The sequence below is a fragment of the Miniopterus schreibersii genome, assembly GCF_964146895.1.
Source record: "Miniopterus schreibersii genome assembly, chromosome: 5".
Classification (NCBI taxonomy): domain Eukaryota; kingdom Metazoa; phylum Chordata; class Mammalia; order Chiroptera; family Miniopteridae; genus Miniopterus; species Miniopterus schreibersii.
In genome coordinates this window covers 10,758,866-10,779,209 of record NC_138106.1, presented here as the reverse complement: position 1 = coordinate 10,779,209, position 20,344 = coordinate 10,758,866, and the positions used below count along the sequence as shown (strand labels likewise).

General features: G+C 38.8%; 1 protein-coding gene across 8 annotated transcripts in view; it reads right to left on the bottom strand.

Annotated features, from left to right (window-relative positions):
* APP (amyloid beta precursor protein) overlaps positions 1-20,344 on the bottom strand; it is a 192,032-nt gene that overhangs the window by 85,636 nt on the left and 86,052 nt on the right. For all 8 annotated transcript variants that reach the window (XM_081137584.1, XM_081137585.1, XM_081137586.1 and 5 more), the window contains exon 6: positions 9,769-9,968. In XM_081137584.1, coding sequence (XP_080993710.1) covers positions 9,769-9,968 — 200 coding nt within the window. The remainder of the gene's footprint in view (positions 1-9,768; positions 9,969-20,344) is intronic.

Sequence of the window (20,344 nt, the reverse complement as noted above, 5' to 3'; positions counted from 1 at the left end):
GTTAAGATGCAAACGATTTCACCTCTCGCAAACATCTGATTTTCTTTAATAAACGATTGCCTTGACTTGTAGTATACAATAATTACACATACAGGGTGGAGCAAAAGTAGGTTTACAACTGTGAGTATGTGAAACACAGAGTTTATTCTTGTATTATTACTTATTAGTCATTGCCTTATTTTCCATAGTAATAAGTGTAAACCTACTTTTGCCCCGCCCTGTATTTTGAAGGTGATCCAGTTTTCAGCCAGTCCAATGACTGACGGTATTTGAAAGCACATGTAATATCTGTCAATGTGACTTAAAGTCAGTTACATTACCTCTAATTAAAAAACAATTTTTATTTGTGTATTTATCTGTCCCTTGAACAATTATGTTCCAAACAATAAAACATGGTCAAGCAACTCTAATTTGTTCATATATAACATGCATTGTTTACATTAAAACACGCCTTACCTGTCAACGTGATTTGACACCCTCCCCAGGACCAGTTTCATAATCCCCGATCAACTCTAAGTGTAGTAAACTGTCAGGTTCCATTTTACAGGGGTTAGATAAGAAACCTACCTCCCATGTAGATTCCATTTTTGTTAGAAATAAAATAATTCTCCAGCTCAGTTGTGCTGGGCCGTGGAGAGAGCCTGAGGATGCCTCAGCACATACAGGTGTTGAGTTTACTCTCAGCTTTACTAACACGCCAGGGGAAGGCAACCTTCTAAATGGTAAGAGCCATACAAAACCCAGAGCTTCAAATTAAGAATATTCAAGACTGACGGCTGTAATCAACTACTCAAAGACAAAGATCCACAAGGATGTAAAAGGAAACTACTACTTTGCTTTCACATATACACCACTCCTGCCTCTTTCCAACCAAGGCAAAGAGCTGATGGCAAAACCAGAAGCTGCAGCTGCCCTGATGATGTTAACAGAGTTGGGAGGGGCAGTCAGCACTGAGCCCAGGAGGTGAGTGTCGAACTCTCTGCGGGAGAAATGTCCGGGGTAACAGACACGTAAGATGGGTCAGGCTCTCTTTAGAAGATTTTCAGATGGAACCATCTAGACCCGGGAGCATCAAGTTCAATGTCACCCATTATTAAAACCATCTCATTCACTACTGTTGCTTTGAATGTCCATGCTCACCAAGCAACGCAATTTAGGTGGCTTTATGCACAGAATTCTCCTGTATGATAAAAATCTGTCAACCTCTTGATGTTAGTATCCCATACACTAGGCAATTCGATTTATTCCCCCAAATTAAAGGACTATCATTCTGGCTTATAAAGGGTAAGTTAGTTTTTTTGGGGGGGTCTGATTCCCTCTGAGTTATTGACAAAGCAGCCAATGGGCTGCAGAGCTAAAAACCATGCCCCGGATGTGGGGTATCTGCCAACCACAGCTGCCAGCTGCCTGCACTCCTGGACTTTATCTTCCATTGTAATAAATACCTCCAGGCTGGCTCTTCCCTCCTTCTCTGTACCTCCATCACCAATGTGTACACATGCATGTCACATTTCTTTTCCTCACTCATCTCTTCCTCAGGCTGCACTGATTCCAACAAGACTACAAGGCAATGGTGTGTTCTGAGTCTACACTTGGTGGGATGTGACACTAGAGTTACAAGTGGCCACTACCAAGGAAAGCACAGAATGCATGACCCTAAGTCACAGGAGCACAGGCAACAAAAGTCACTTCCTCAACAACTCAAGCTGATCCTCACATTTTATACCTCTCAGAGCACTAAACACATGCCTTCGATGTCTGCCACAGGCCCCATGGTCCGCACCCCAACTCTGCAGGGGCAGGAAACATGTTTTGATGATATCTCCTATGTACTAAATAGAAGTGGCAGAATTCAGGTGGGTGCAAGTAACTACATGAAAGAATGATGACCTAAAGGGTGGTAATCACGGTAGATATTTGCCCTGTGTAAGACAGTAACAATTTCTTACTTCTGATAGAGGCAAAACCTCCTGGTCCAGAACTCAAATGACATTAAAATGTACTATTGTTTTCCTAAACCAAGTGTGAAACATAATGGCACATCCATTTTTTTTATATTTTATTTTTCTTCTGTCTCTTTCTAAATGGCTATGAAACCATTTGTCATAGCTAATTTGTAGAGCCCCAATCAATAAGGAAAAGCATCCTGAACTCAAAATCCATTTTCATGCCAATTAATAGACAGAATTCCAGGATGGGTCCCCAATTCTTGCTGAAATCTCCAGTGAGAGTCTTAATCCATCCATAGAAAAAGGCAAAGGAAGAGTGACATCATCTCCATTTGGGGAATGTTTTGTTGGCTGTTGTGACATTATTGCGGTTGCTGAACTCCTGACCTGGAATGGCTCCCAAAGAGTTTCATGACTCTGGTGTGGACATTGTGGACAATGTCTCTATGCACTTTTGATCTTTGTAAGGTAGGTCCTTGCTGAGATCTATGCTGGTTTCAACACTAAATTCCATTTTGTAAAAACCAGTATTATATAAATACAAGAAGGAAGCAGAGCAAGAGCTCTCTATGTTATATACAATTATTATGTAATTCACTGTCCAAAATATAATACTTAATCACAAAAAATTAATTCTGAATGGATTTTGAATTGGAGCAAACTTTTTTGTGGGCAACCAAAATTAGAATGCTAATTTTACACTTAAAAAAAATTCAGCATGAAGATAGCTGTCAAAGTGGCAAGCCAGGATGGGGAGAAGCTTCCCACTTTCAAATATATGATAATTATAATGCCACTTTAAAAAGCAAATAATTAGCTTTAAATAACCACTAACTGAAAATTTTAGAATAATGTAAAGCTTTTTATTATTTCATTTTTAATAATAAAATTTCAATTATTCTCAGACTATAGGAATGTATGTAAAATAAAAGCTTGTATTACATGAAATGTATAGTTTAAATTTATAAATAGCAATCACCTGAATAACCCAACTAACTAATCAAACTAGAGTTATTTACAGAAATCTTGGAATTGTATATTCTGATATTGTAAAAAATAAATAAAAACTTATGAAGCATGAAAAAAAATTATGATGCATACATGGTTTCTCCAAATGCTGCAAGAATATATGCACAAGTAAAGTTCATACATAGTACAAATATATCTACGTTCCTTGAGTTAAAAATTACATATTTTGCAATTTTAATGTACAAAGGGCAAAGGAAAGAAGATGAATATAGTTTGATCTTATAATAAGTCAGCTGCTGTTTAATGTTAACAATAAAATCAAATGAAAACAATGACAGAAGTACTGAAATTCTATTAAATATGCTTATCTTTAATATTTCAAATAAATGTTGATATATCTACCTAATCACACAACCCATTAAAAATGAAAACAAATGACCTCAATACCATTTATAGAAACTTCAGTTTTTAGCCTAAGCCATTGCTACAATGCTAATAGTGCTATAGGGTGAAACTACATGAGCCTAAGTTATTAGAATGATCTTATATTCTGTTGAAGAATAAATAGATAAGTTTGTGTTTGATCCTTATGGATGAAAAATTTAAAAAGTCAACATACTATAAAACTAGTTATTTTTTAAGTTTTGTTGGTTTTTAGTACCGTAGTTGGTACATGTACTTTTAATGGAAAAGAGAATTTATAATGTGCTTGCAAATATGAGCACACAGTCATAAAAAAACATAGCCAATAGAAAATTCCTCTGATCAGGGCAATAAGTTGTCAGATATTTATTACCTACTAATCATATTTTACTGACAAGAGGCATGTAAAATTAGGCAAGCAAGCTTCAACTAAAGTCTTATGACAAATCTCATGTAAGCCTGAAATATGGGCTGAAATATATAAACAAATGATGGGAACAGCTGTGCTAGTAATGAAATCACTGACTCAGTACAAAACGACTGGTGCTAATTTGTCACAGAAGTCTCCAGAAGATATGTGCCCTGGACTTGCCTTTTACTGAAATGTGTTGCTTCTCTCAGGCTATCCAATACATCTGTCATTCCAAATATACCTGACCTGATTCTCACATCCCTCCATGATGGAGGGTTATTTATAAAATGCCACCCGAGGAGATGTACTTGTAAAGTGTTTAGCCTACTAATCAGTACTCTTGGGTTGATGGTGCTGGAAAGCATTCATAAAAAGGCACCGCTATGACTTCCTGACACCTTTGTTTCCTGTTTGTTGTGGGAATAAACTTGTCTTTCTCTAGCCTGTGTGGCTAGTCTGAAGCCCAACATAGTATTGCAAGGAGCTCTAAACTCTGAATAAGACACGATGTCATGTCCTTTGTTGGAAACAAGAGAAAGTGATTTTCCTTACTGACTCTGAGGCCAGGTGTGCTTGGAAATTGGCTGTCTTAACACACACACACACACATACACCCCCCACAAAAAACCAAAAACCTCTGATTTATATTGCTTGCCAATTTCTGTGATGTCAATACTCCTACCATTGGTATGTCAAGCTGCCAGTGGTTGTGGCTCACAAAAGTCCTCAGTACTTTAATAATCAGATTTTATTTACAGGCTAGCCGGAGTCGGCTATACCACATCAATGAGAGGAAAGAGGCATGAGTGAAACGAGTAACAGTTGTATAGGAAGGGAATTGCTAGGAGTTTTCTAATTTGCTTGGTCCTGACAGGTGAATTTTCACAAAATTGTTCGGTGGGTAAACATATCAAGATTCTTTCATACTTGGTGACTTGGATAATGTATTAAGAACAATACCATCGATAAGGAAGGTTTTCCCTTTCTGTTTCTTATCCCCTGCTTCAGCCTCCTAAATCTGCAGTGTGGGGGGCGTGAAATGCTACTAGAGATTCGTTTATAAATATCAGTTCTATTATACCAATAATAAAGTCACATGTGTGCCTTTTATAATTAAAATGACAATCTGTTGCCTTACTATAGACAAACTGTAGTTAACATTAGTCCTCTAGAGGATCAGAACAATGCTTATAACCATGACAACGATAGCGTTTTGTTAACTGAGCACTGTCTACCAGTAACTGTACTAAGTGTTTCCCATGGATAACTTCATTTAATCTTCACACAGTGATGAAAATGAGGTAGGTATTATTAAACTCTATTTACAAAGGGAAGCAATGAGGCTTAAATGTTATATAACTGATACAAATTTACACAGTTAGTAGGGTGTAGAGCCAGGATTTGACTCTGGCAGCCTAGTCTTGTAAAACAAACTGAAACACCATGCGCCAGGCACACGGTAAGTACCTAACATGGATCATGTAAAGTAATTCTACAACCAACATGCAATGTCATATCAGCATCTTTACTACATACGTGAAAGTTACTTAACTGGCCCAAGGCCATACAATTCTTAAAAATCCTCTCTCAAATACTATACTAGTCTGCCACTAACCATAATAAAACTACCTCATGAAATTAACTAGGTATGGTCAAATCTGAACTATAAAGAACTTCATAGTGTTTTTCTAATGATCAGCATCAAAGTTTTTTATAAAGGCCCAGATTGATAGTAAATATTTTTACCTTTGTGGGCTGTATGGTGTCTACCCCATTCTGCTTCTGTAGCATGAAAGCCGCCACAGATAACATGTAACCAAATGGGGTTGGCTGTGTCCTAATACAACCTTTTGATTAGAAAAGAGATGCCAGGCTATCTATGGCCATAGTTTGCTGACCCCTGACCATTACGCTCAGTGTGAAATGATAGTACCGTGAATATTTGCCTATAGCAAAGGGATAAACATTTATAAGGGAGCACAGGTTAAACTGAAATAGTGTGTATTTATAAACAAAAAAGGAAAGTTTTGACATTCGTGTAACTGAAATACCCTGGTCCACCTGGGTCCAAATCCTCACCACTTACCAGCTTAGTCACTCTGGGCCATTTTAAAAAAATGTCTCTAGGTCTTAGTTGCCTTGGCTTTAAATGGGGAAGTAAAATTTCTACCACACAGCAGGGTTACAAGGATTGAAAAGATAGAACCATCACCCTAAAGGGCAAAGGGAGTGGTGATTCGGAAAACACAAGAGTTCCAGCCCCATCTGCCACGACACAGTGAGAGCCAATGCCCCACTCATCACATCTGCCTTCCACTGCGACCAGCAATCAGGAAGGCATAGTGAGTACCTGCTGAATAAATGAACATGAGTTCTGCTGGATGGACAAAAATCGGTCCGATTAAATAAAAGATTATGTCATTTATTACAATACACATGTTTAATGAGAGCTTAGAGTTCATGGCTGAATCAGAAATTGCCCTGATGTCTTGGGTTTATGAAGTGTAATCCCTTCTCAAAACACAGAAAATTAGGAGCAAGTGTCTAAATAAACTACTGTTTTATTCAAATCGGTACTAGCTTATTCTGTTAGATCAATATCCTAGTTGTCTTGTTTTTTGTGTGTTTTTTTTTTTTTAACAACCCAAAACAACAAATTCTAAAGCCAGATGGATGTTTGAGCTTGCTTTCAAGTAATACCTTTCTCCTCTGGAATCCGCAACACGGTTAGAACTGACAACTTCCACTCTCATGTCACTGATTCTACTACAAAATGGCTGGAAATTTTACGACCCTGCCGAAATGTCCTATATTTTTCTTTCCTCTGCCTATTTCTTTCAAATTTTAACCAGTTACAAAAATATTGAGTTTTTTTATGAAGCACATTAAGGACTCGTATTAGTAGCAATACGTTGGTAATGAAGAAACAATCTTCTTAGTAAGTATGGTTGTAAATCACATGTTCTCTCAGGTACTGAAACATTAACATTGAAGACTAGATTCTAAGTCTCTTTTCAGTATCTCTGCTTTGCAAGCCACTTCTGATTTTCATTCTCAGCACAGGAGCAGGCTACTTGTAATTAGAGTTTTATCTTGTTAGCCACCATCTATGGCTGGGCCTTTGCTCTTCATCAGGGAAGCACCATAACTCCCCTTCTACCAAAGAGGGAAGGAAAGGGGGCTTTGTGGAGGGAAAGGGCTCTGTGTAGCTGGCCCCCTCGATGCTACCGTCTAAAACTTGTGCTTCTTTATTGGCATTAGCTGGGAATACAGAGCACTGTCTGATACGGACACAGCACAGCATAACATGCCTCCCCTCTTAGGCCTCCTTTCAAGAAAGACCTCCTCGATGACCAGTTTTGTCCATTTCAGGGGTCTTAGATGGGGATGCATGAATTCCCACCGGACTCTTCTATAGCTGGTATTGAGAATCGGTACCTCTAAATGACCAGGCATTTGCTCTTAGAAGGCTGCCTTCATTCTCTTCTTGCCATCAACATTATTAACTTATCTTTTAAGGCTAATTTCTTTTTGTATCTCTACCCTGGAGATTTTTATAATAAATAAGTTCTCTTTTAATTGCCTTTGTCTTTCTATAGAAAATACTATTTTATATATATATATATATATATATATATATATATATATATATATGTATATATATCCTTCAATTTCTATCTTAATATCAAATAATGCTACATTTAGAGAACAGCTGAAGCGAAAAGAACTGGACTTACTTAGGACATAATAAGACCATATTATCGCATGAGGATTCTGTCTTGTCTGGAATACGAGCTTAAGTTTGTGCGGCATACTCTCATTGTACTGCAAGAGTTATGTCAATTCCTGTTCATCCAACACCCCCTTAACGGTAATATCATCAAAGCAAAATCTCGTCATTGTTTCTACCAGAAACATAGTAGGTCCTGAACTGACCACACTCTGTTAATGGCCATACTTGCTATGTACTTTCTGATGGCACCGTATAGGTTTTGCTACTCCTACCGCCTCTAAAGTACCTTGTAACAAAACCCACTGGTAGACCCACAACCAGCCCTTCCAATTCTACTTCAAATGCCCTCTCCTCCACAGACCTTTCTCTCATCCATTTATTACTCTTTGAAGTAGGCTCTGGGCCCATACTTTATGCAATGCAGATGACTGTGTTTCTTTGACTTATATTTTCTACTAGATTTTAACATCCGTAAAGGCCAGCTATCCTGTGTATTTTAACCAAATGATCCACTGAGCCTAGCAAATGGCTTAAACTAAACAGGGGCCCCAAAAGTTAATGCTGAATAAATGGACATTAATTATTATATAAATAGCTATCTTGATGGAGATCACAAGAACTTCAATCCTACTGCTGTTGTAGTTTGTCGTCACATGCCTTTTAGGTTTCAAAAAGAAAAGCCCTGAAAAATATCTTTCTCTACTAGGAAAATAGAAGCTAACAAGTCCATTTTGCCAGAGCTGCCACAGATAGTCCTACTGGGTGTATGAAAAATACCGTGGGAAAGGATTTGTGGGTATTTAAAAACAGCGGCTCAAAGTGTACACTTACTTACATGTATATCTACTTACATAAGCATTAATGAGCTAAATTGAATACAAAGTTGTCATTAAGTAAGGAATGAGAAATAATCCGTCTTGAATTATATCTTTCTTCTTTTAAAGAATATGCAATACTTAGAATGTTTTAGGCTATCTCTGAGAGTTCAACTCAGAATAATCTCAGTTTTAAAAGCTACAAATTAAAGAAATGCAGAACTTCACACACACTATGTTAAGTGAAAGAAGCCAGACACCAAAAGACCATGTGTAATCCCACTTATATTAAATATCTAGAAAAGGCAAATCTGTAGAGAAAGAAAGTAGATATTATTAGTTGCCTAGGGCTGGTGGTGAGAACAAGGATTAGTTATGAGTGGGTGTGAGGGATCTTACTGAGATGATGGAAATTTTCTAAGACTGAATTATGATGATGGTTGTACAATTTGGTAAATGTACTAAAGCCACTGAATTACATGCTTATATACTTAAAATGAGTGAATTTCACATGTAAATTGTACCTCAATAAAGTTATTAAAATGCAATGAAGAGAAGATACTACAGTGATCATTAGGAACCTCCTTGAGGCAGAGCAAATATCCCATTTTCAGCTCCAAAATATAACGAGAGCCAAAATAATTTTACCTTAATAAAAAACAAGAGGAAGACTTACAGTGTTGTAACATTTGTGGGTAGACATTAAAAATATTTGCAATACACTGAAACTCAATAAATTCCACCATATTCATCTGATCTAATTGTAGGACTTTTACTACCTGTAAAACATATGAACACCCTTAAGACTTCACCAGATGCTACAATAACATTTGGTTGTTTACTGAAAACTCAATGCTTGCTTTTATTTCATTGAGAAAAAAGGGAAGTCTTTTATCTCATTCAGTTCACAACATTCCCATTAGGAGTATTCATTAAACAGAGAAAGAAAGTCAACCTCTCCAAGAAGGCACCGTCACTTCCCCCTTTTCTTCTTTAAAGAAATCTAATTGCAACTACTCACTCAACAAAGATTTATTGAAAATTTTCTCTGTGAGATACTAAGCAACATCCAGTCCTTCCTTGCCCTCAAGCTCATAGCCTAGGTGGTGAAAGAGGTAACAGACAATAGAGTGTAATACACACCCACTGCCAGGGCAATACCAAGGAGGTCACCTAATAACTAACAGCCTTTGTCAACACTTGGTTAGATGGGGTTTTGCAGAACAAGTTGGAATTTGCCAGGCAGCCTGCACATGGTACAGAATAGACTGCATCACCTGGTCGTCACATCTGTTGACATGAATTGGCAGGCTGCTCGTTAACCAAAGGGAGTTTAACAAGCATAAGGCTTGTTGTTCTGAATTTTATTTTTGGTTGGGAAGACAGCGGTAGGAGACTGGATAGAAATTTCAAACTTTACTAACAATGTTTTCCTTTTCCCCGAGAAAAGAAATCCCTGTGAATTACCTCGGACCACCTCTTCCACAGACTCCGTGGTGGTGGTGGTCGTGGCAGTGCTGGTGGTTCTCTCCGTGGCCTCTTCGTAGGGCTCCTCAGCACCTTCCTCTCCCTCCTCACCATCCTCAGCATCCTCACCATCCTCAGCTTCTTCTTCCTCGGCATCGGCCACCCCCTCCTCCTCCGTGACTTCCACGACTCTGTCTTCGCTGGAGCAGGAAAGAAGTAACAGTGAGAGTCGTTTAAACAGATTTCAGCAAAGGAAAAAAAAAAAAGTCAATGACAGGAATTTGAGAAATCTGGAAGGGAACGTGGCGCTGAATTAAAAATGCACATGAGGCATGAAGCCAGCAGGTCAAAGTATGATCCCAACCACGTAGGTCTGCAAATGTTTCACCCTTGGCCACAGCTCTTCTCAGTTTACGCAGTTGCAGGAAGACGACACCATGATTCCCACTCTCTGACATTCTGGAAAAGGCAGAATGACGGAGATAGTAAAAATCAGTGGTTGCCAGGGGTTCAGGGTGAGAAGGGAGGGATGAAGAGGCAGAGCTCAGGGGATTTTTAGGGCAGTTTATGACTGTAAAATACTATTACGGGGACACACAGCATGAAAAGTGAGCTCTAATTTTAAACTATGAACTTTAGTTTACACTGATGTATCAAGAGTGGACCAAATGTACTGCACGAATGCAAATGTTAACAATGGAGGAAATGATTTCCACAAGAAATAGGTGAGAAGAAGAGGAAGAGAACATTGGCGTTGCTCACCAGCTGGTATCAGCCTTCATCTGCTTAGAGGTAGACGAGGTGCAATCACTGATTTCTTGACTGCCTGAGTTCCTGCACAAAGTCTACTACTTGAAGCAACATCTCAAGCAAATCCTAAACTCAAGAGTGGTGCTCAGATGTCCCCCATTTCACCCAGTCTACTTCTGCCTCATTTTTATTCTACAGAATCTCAATGTCGTACTACCTGAGAATAAAAATAACTGACGCATGCCATCAGCCAATGTACTGTGTGTGAGTTCTCATCTGTAGTCAATCAAATCGTAGGCACCAACGCTAGTTAGTTCTCCAAATGAAGTGGAAAATTCAGATAAAACCAGGGAGAAAATTAAGATGAAACCAGTATTCTTCTTAAGCCATGAAGGGTGCATGTGATCTTGAAGCATGAATGGAATGATAGGCAAGGAGGTGATCCTGGGTTAAGACAGCGATGTGCTTCCCGGTGGAAGGGGAAAACACCACTCTGGGTACCCCCAGGAACTGCCCTCAACCTTCTCTGTTAAGACCTGAACGTTGCATAAAGCTCCAAACAGAACACACGCTTACAAAAACACCTGTGTTAAAGTGGTCGGCTTTCTGGGAGGTGTGTAGCCACGAACAGGAGTGGAATAGTTTATGCCTGTCTCCATCACCGCATCTGCCTGGGCAATTCACCGGCATAATACAAGGCACAGACGCACATAATAGTTCAGCCGGCCGGGGGAATTAAATTACTAAGTCTAAGAGAACTCAGGTCCAGTCCTTATTACCACAGCGTTGGTTTCTGGAATTAAATTTAGATGTCCATGAACCCAGTTATCTATTTGAACACTATTAAAACAGTAGCACACAGTTATGTTTTAACACCAAACACGCCAGCATGCCAACTGCCAAGTGGAGTTTTCAGAAACAGCAGGAAAGACAGAAAGGGGAGAAAAAGACTTTTCTGCTTTCTCTTCAAGAGCTGGAAAGCCTGGTTCTGTGATGGGACTAAGGTGAGTCGGTTTTGGAAAGCTGCTCACAGGGCAAAAAATACAGGAGGGGCCAGTTTATGGACGTGCCAGGCTGGGCGTCACAAAGCAATTTCTTTATAAACGATCAAACCACTCACAATAAAATAATCCCTTGGGGACACAGTGGAATATTCCTATCACATTCCCACATTTTAGCATCTGTCAATTTCCAGCAGGCAGCCTTTACAGCTTTTAAATTCCAATCAAGAGAAACACTTCCAAAGGAGGAGGGAACTACCTAAAAATGCTGACCATCTCAGAAGTATCTGGGTTTAATAAGAAGGCTAAAGGGTCAAAGGGCTATCACTATGAGGAAATAAGTCAGGTAATAAAATTCTATGTGTCAGCATGGGAGACTTGAGATGGCGGAGGGATGCTATATCACAAAGAGGACTCTCCTTGTGTTTCTAAAGAAGGGCTGAGCTTGATAGAATCCCACATATGGTCACCTTCCCCGAAATTCCCTTTAGATGCAGGTTTTGATTCACATAACAGTTTTAATTGCTTTTGGGTTAAGTCATGCAAAACAAGTCACAATTTGCATTCTCTAAAAAAGCTGTCTCCTTTCACAGTCTCTGGAAAGATTGACTTCTTTCCTTCCCCTTTGTAGAACAAAGGAGAGGAAATGCAGAGAGAAAGCTCTGATGCCCATGGTTTCCGTGAACTGGACAATCATGAGACCCGACGGTCTGCAGTGATGAGGGAGAGTGAAACAAAACAGCTGTCCGTTCCCCAAATGTAAGGACCAACCAAGGGAAACCAGGGGCCAAGTGTCAACAGGAAGATGCTCACTTATGTGTTGATCTGGAAAGGGGAGGAGTCAGCCAGAGTTGGGAGTAGAGAGAGAAAATAAAGCACTTTTTAAAAAAAGGTAAACAGTTCTTATTCTTTCTGCCCCAATTCTTATGTTTTTTCTCTATACATACATGCCTATGGAAACATTTAATTTATAACTTAGGCACAGTAAGAGATTAACAATAACCAATAATAAAATAGAACAATTATAACAATATACTGTAATAAAATGTGGTCTCTCTCTCAAAATATTGTCCTGTACTCACCCTTCTTGTGATGATGTGAGATGATACAATGCCTACGTGATGAAATGAAATGAGGTACTTAGAACGGTACGCAACTTAAGACTGATGAATTATTTCTGGAATTTTCCATTTAATATTTTTGGATGGTTTGACCACAGATAATGGGGTAGGAGTGTATTGCACTGGAAAGGATGAAGTGAAGTGCATGAATCCAGAGTGGACAGGATTGGTGGAAGAGACAATATGAGTCCCAGGTCCTCAGCTATACTTCCCACGGGAGGGTGTGGGCCATTACTGAGACAGAATAGCTTTGAGAGAACCAAGGTGAGGGCAGGGCAGGGATGGTGGGAATTAAGAACTCTCTTGTGAACATTTTAGGATTCAAGTGCCTATAAAACATCCAAGCAGAGTCAGGGTTGGAGAAATAAACCTTGGCCTACTTGACTTAAAACTGGGATTTCCCGTCAAGAACAAGATTACAGCAACCCTGGAGAAAGGGCTGGTAAGGGAAATGTCCAGAAGACGTAACCAGAGTCAGGAATTTAAGGAACAAGAGTTAAAAAACAAAAATAAAACAGTGATGGCAGGATAGTTGAAAACAAAAGAACAAAAAACATCCAAAACTCTGTGAAAATGTACTGGAAAGACGGGATGAAAATAACAATGACAGAGAAGCTGCGTAAGAAAAAGGGTTGGTTTCTGAGAAATACCTAAAGATAATGGTTCCCAAGGGCTTAGTAACCTTAAGGTGCTTCATAGGGACATTTCTAGCCTATGAATGTTTGCATTCCTGAGCTCAGAGGCCATCTGGGCCTGTCTGCACTGGCACCGTAATTAGGCAGATAGACGTCATGAGGAAAATACTGCCTAATACCAACGATGGAGCAAAAGCATATTCAGTCCTATTTAAGAGTAATGGCTAAAGATCACAGATGTTCTAAATACTATAGTATTTGAGACAGAAATGGAGCATACAGAGTCCATTTATCAATGTGTATGTATGCTGGGAAAGTCTGCTCCCAACTATGAGGAACAGTTTTGCTAAGTGTATCTCAGCACTGATAATGAGTTGTGCATGAGGTTGGCCTCTAAGTGGACTAGGGACTTAGAGATGCCATAAAAGTGTGGTCTCAGCATCCTGTTCTTCCAATTTGTTCTAACCTCATTAAACTCCTTCAAATGCAATGTTGCTACCTTGTGACAACCTTGTAAACATTTTCATAAAACCAAATGCTCTTCCACATGTGTGTGACTCCATGGCTCCAATTTTCCAATAATAGTAACTATAAAATTCTCCTGAGAACTACTGAGGCCAACCCATTAACACTCAAAAGGATATAGCAACACTTAAGAGGAAACAAATGAACAGCATGTTCTAGGAGGCTAAAGACAAACTTTAATATATCTTCCCTTACTTACTAGTAAAGTTTAAGATACCACGATTCTTCAAAACCTGTTTCTGAAATATAATTTGAATATAAACTTGAAGGTCTTTAGAGATATAGAAGTTGAAAAGTAGAATGACTTCACTGTTATTTGAATGCCTACTTGAGTTTCTGTGTAAAATATCCAAAAGAGCCCCAAACAATTAATTCCACATTAATTTTCCAATCCCAGGAAATCATATTTTCTAATATCTTTTGCTTCCCTAAAATAAAAAGAACTCCTACATACTTAAATTCAGAAGATAAGAAGATCATTAGCTGTTTACTATCAAAACCTATTTCAATAATGTTCTCAGCCTCATCTAGGACAGAAAGTGCTCCAGGAACCATTATCTATTATTATTGATTGTAATAATTACTAGGCATACAATACTTTTAAAAGACCTGATTAAAAAGAAACATGCTATAATAGCCATGATCATCAAACCAGAGGTGGGTGATTAGTCATTAAGCCAAAAGGAAGCTTTTCTATTTGACAGTTCGAGATAATGGGTGGGGGAGAGATTGGACTAAGGAGACATTGCTTATTAAAATTTTGCTGGGTTCTCTGTGATAAGTTCCTGCTATTAGTTTAGACTGAGAGAAGGAGACATCATGTCCTATAGCTTGACCTCCGATTTTAGGGCTCCTGGAAACCAACTTATATAAAACCAACTTCCAAATAAAGACCCAGCATGATGTTTATTCTTATCAAGTAAAGGATACCTCTTTGGGCATAATACGCTAATATGTGCATCTTGAGGCAAAGAAAAAATAAACCAGAAAAATAAATACATAACTTTAAGGGTCACCTTTACTTGTAACAATGGGGATTCCCATCCAAATTAAACTAGGGGTTTTCCAATAATCTCCAGATGTTGGTTCCGAGAAGGAATCTGTGTCTGGGGGTACTGCTGCCAGAAACCAGTTAAAATCATAAGGATCTGTGTTTCCTCCTTCTGCCACTATTTTTTTGTAATCTGGAAAATTTAGACAGTTTAATTAAAAGACATTAGGGGAATAAAGAGAGACATTTCATACGTCAATGGTGTCAAATTCTCAGCACTCAATAATCCAACCCTCCAAATATCTCTTACAAAGGAGTCATTCCCCAGGACTTCCCATTCAGCCATATCCTGTTACTGGGGCAGCCTGTGCCATTAGGTCCCTAAGCAAGCGCGGGGATCACTGCCACCGCCAGGTGTAGCTCAGATGGCAGCACTCCAACCCTGCAGTTCAAAGGCATCCCACTTCCAGCCATCACCTGCCTGGAAACCAAAATAAACCCCACTGGTTTGGCCGCACATCTGTAATCTGGTTAAGGCTATTAAAGTGTTTTGTTTTTCTTCTTGACATACATATGGTCCAAACTTATTAAATACAGAAACTCAGCATTTTTTTTATTAAAGTAGGCAGCCAGTTCCCTCAAGAGAAAATGCAAGCGTCTGCTACTCTCTTATTCATCATTTTCCAATTAGATTCCTCATTTAAGTACAAGAGTCGGGGATATAGTTACAGCCTCAACCATGCTGGGAGCTGCCAACCCGGCATCGTGACCGCTACTTCTCAAAGCTATAAGCTGTTTCATCAAATCTGACTCACACGACTCATCCACTGGCAATGACGGGAGGCTGTAATTTATCATCTGTATGATCCACTTTGCAATCCACCAAAGTTGTCCCCCTACCCCCACTGGAGCAGTTAATACCACTTACAATGCAAGTAGAAAAGAGCTGAAAGATTATCATATATTCAAAGAATTTTAACTCCAGAGATCCAAATAAGACAAAGTGAAATAACTCTCTCTCTAAAAAACAAACAAACAAACAAAAAAGCTCTCTCATAACTAATTTTAAAAAGACAAAAGTGTTGGCCCATTAATAGGCACATATTCTCACAACAGCCTGAGCTCAGGTGTGGCTATGTCTGCTTCTACATCCCAGGCTACCTGGAAGACAATGTGAGTATCACTTATATCACATGACTCAACCACAAGCTTTCACAGAGGACAAACAATGTATTTGTTAAATGCACCCTCAGTGCTACCAACTGGTGATTATTTCTGAGAAAAGTTCTTGGAGCACACAGCCCGTAGTTAACTGGGCTTTCAATTATACCTAGCAGTGTGCCACTCACCAATCAAGCTTTAACTAGAGCTTTTTATGCCGATTGCAATAGCGATCGTGATCAAGGTTTCATCCCTTATGTTGAGCATCAGCTTGTGTGGGTCTCTGCTGAAGTTTCTGGGACATGACTGGAAATGGGTTGGTTAAGCAACATGGAACCAACATGTTTTATATTATCAGTAAAAGTCAAGCATTTTTCACTTCCCTCAAATGCATTATGAATCATTCAATCAAACGTATTTATTGGACTGAGACTTTCTATGCTTAAAGGTGAATGAATTGATCATTTTTTAAAGTTATGATTTGTATGTGTTCTATGGGTGAAATTGAAGAAATAGGGTTGGATGAGAAAAGGACAGATTATTAACTATATTTTGTTAATGGAGAATTAATGGAATAAGAAATCTGCAGAAGGGTTCTACTGAATTTTACATTTGAAATACCTATAATTTTTTGCCTGGCTCAAGAAAAAAAATTAAACCCTCAAGTATAGATTCATCAGCACAAATCTATTCCTAATTTTGGAAAAGCCCAAATAAGACTCATCAAGCCATTCTACAAATAACTCACAGACGTTAAAAATCTGTGAACATTAAATGGGTTAACATATGCAAGGTGTTTAGAAAGTGGTTTGCACATATCAAAGCCACATAATATCTATAATTATTACTACTCATGCACAGAGAAGAGTATAAAAGGCAATAAAACCTAGTCGATATCTTCATGAAACTCACCATACAGAAGACCCTGAAAGATTAGGGTATGAAGAAGGGGCCACATTATTAAAAACAATTATGTCACCCAGTACAGGTTAGTATGCACTGACCAATAAATTCACCCACTGTTGCTACCTCACTGTAAATGGGCATAAGCATTACTGAGATATATTTTAAGTGATGTAAAAAGATACACATCTTTTAATCCCCAAATCCTACTTTTGGAAAGCTACCTTAAAGCAATTGTTATGGAATACGGGAGGAAATCTGAATTCATTAAAGAATTCAAATACATGGCTTCACGAATGTAAAAAAAAGCAAAAAATGCCTGACAATGTTGACATGGATGAACAAACTTTGAAGAAACATACATAATTAAAAGTATTATAAATTCATTTTTAAAGTCTTTAAAATATTATTTAAAAATAAAAATGTTTACATTTTAACCACAACTAAATAAAAACATATACATGAACAACAACACAAATAGAAACACTAAATTTACAATAAAGTTAAAATTATAGGTGATTTTCCCTGACTCAAAACCTTCTGAAAAATTATCATACTTTCAACATTTTCTAATTACACGTAATGGAAAAGTATTTCAAGTGGAGATAGTCTCCCATGCCAAATATTTCAAAATACCATCACTCTGTCCCAGAAAGTAGGGACAAATTGTATTTATTGTAGTCAAAATGGACAGCAGTATACTAATAAAAAGAAAAACATTTGACATAATGATCAGAATTAATGAAGTAATTGGGAGCAAATAAGAAGCTAGTACGAGCACATTTTGACGATGGAATGGTATTTTAATCTATAAATCAATAAATCACCAGGGTCAATGGGATACTGACCGAATTATTTCAAGCCAGAGACTGGATCTGTCAAAATCCTAACAAGAATACGGGAAACAAAGCAATGGCCTACCGAGCGGAATGTTCCATACACATCCCCACCCTCAGGAAAGGAGATGCCGAGGAGCGCAGGAACCGCAGGCCCACCTCTCATCTCCCACCCAAGTGAAGAGACGCCTAAGGTCCTGCAACAGAGGCTTACACTACCTTGTGAGGAGCAAGAAATGCTGGATGTTCCAGCTGGGTTCGGAAAAGGAAGGCACTCGAGAACATTCATTGGCTACTGACATGCTCTACAGAATTTTGGAAGGCTGGCCTACGTTTTACAGACGACAGCAAGGCTCCTGACTGTGTCAACCATGACGAGCCCGGGGCTGCTCTCAGGAAGGGGCATGCCGACCACCTGACTGTCCCGGCGCCTAACAGCACAGAGACAGGATGGTTTCCCGTTGGCAAAGGTGCCGACAGGGGTGCATTTATCTCCCCATTTGTTTAATCTGTACACAGAGGATATATGGGCTAGACTCAGAGGAAGGAGGAGTGAAAATGGGTGGAGGAAACACCATTAACTTAAGATACGCCGCTGACATCATCTTCCTGGCAGAAAATAGCAGTGATCTGAAACGGCCTCTTCTGATGAAAGTGCAAGAAGGGAGTGCAAAAGGAGGACTGAACTTGAACATCAAGAAGACAAAAGTCATGACCACCGAAGAAATATACAACTTTAATAACAACAATGGAGACACTGCTTACCTTGGTTCACTCGCCAATTCAAATGGAGACTGCAGCCAAGAAATCAAGAAAAGGTTGAGACTCAGAAGGGCAGCAATTGAAGAATTAGGAAAGATCACCACGAGCAAAGATGTGTCGATAGAGGCCAAGGCTAAGACCACCCACACCCTCATATTCCCAGTTACTATGTACGTAGGCGAAAGCTGGACAGTGAAGAAGGCTGATAAGAAAAAATTGATTCTTTTGAAACATGGTGTGAGAGGAGAGCTCCATGGATACTTTGGACCACCAAAAAGACAGATGACAATACTGAAGCTGTCCTACTTTAGGCACATCATGAGAAGGCAGGGCTCTTTGTAAGACAATGATGCTGGGAAAAATAGAAGGCAGTAGGAAAGAAAGATGGCCAAACATGAGACGGATTAATTCCATAAAAACCGCAGGTAGGAGTCTACAGGAGCTGAGCGGGGCTACTGAAGACAGGACCCTGTGGACATCATTCATTCATAGGGTCACCAGGTTGGAGTCGGCTCATCCGCACACAAGACACACATGCGGTATGTCTGGAAGGCTTGTTTTGATCTCAAACATTCCCATCTGCACAAAAGCTCTATTCAAGATGCATATTCCTGGGGTGTTTGCTTTTCTGTCATAGGAGGTCAGGGTGATCACAGGAGATCAAAGCTTGCAATGGAAAATTTTTTAAAAAAGGAATATTTTCCCTAGCTTTCCAGCACTGAAGAAACTTCTAAACCGGTTTCTCAACCTTGGTTCCATTGGCATTTCTTTGTTGTGGGGCTGTCCTTTATATTGTGGGATGGTTAACAATGTCCCTGGTCTCTACCCATCAAATACTAGGAGCAGCCCCCAACCCCCATAGTGACAACTAAAAATGTCTGCAGACATTTCCAAAGGTCCCTTGGGCAGCAGGATCACCTCCAGTGAGAACCATTGCTCTACACTGATGTTTATTTATTCATCTTTTAAATCACACGATGCCTGCCAAAAGCTAATGGAGTTGAGCTAGTCTCATGACTATAACTTGTACTTCCTGAAATTTTTGCCTACTGTTATTTTTTATTAAAGAGCTCCAATTTGACACTAAGGAACAAAAAAATGCTTGCTGGTATAAATAAGAAAGCCACTCTAAGAATGGACTTTTATCCTAAAGCTCCAATGGAGATGAATTTTACCTTCATATATAATTTTAGTTTCATTTCATTCTATTTTATCTCACTTTTTGAAGCAATGAAAAGATATTCAAGTAGTTACTATAGTAAAGAGGATAGGTAGTTGTAATAAATATTCCAGAGGTCCTGACATTTTTCAACGTTTCTAGCTTTAGAGACTCATGATGCAATTTCACTTAATTAATGCTTGTCTGGACTGATATTCCTTAGTAGCTTTTGCTTTAAAGCCAAGTTAGTTTAACCTTGAATTACCAGTTATGTCTGTGTATGCATTGATAGGAATGCCAGTTCAATTCAACCTTGCAGAAAATTAGGCCGAGGGTCTTAATGATAAAGACATAGACTTCTCACAAGAAATGTAAATTCCTGATAAGAAAGACATATTATTAACTCTTGGGATGCCATCAGGGTTCAGTGGACACAATTTTACCTTTGACCTTCATTTTGAACAGTTTCATCTACTTATACGGTTGACATTTCTGACTTTTATAAAAATTTTACTTTTTAAAAGTTGAAAAAAAACTCTATCTTCGAATTACCATCTCGGTCCAATGGAAATTTTTGTATACTTAAGTTTTTTTTAGGCAACATTTTTCTATTTCGTCATTCCACAAGAATTATTTCACGGTTACTCATTAACTATTTCCAACTATGTTAAAGGAGACCAACTAATGTGACAACGAAAGCATAAAGGAATTGCCGAAGATGTAACAGAGAAG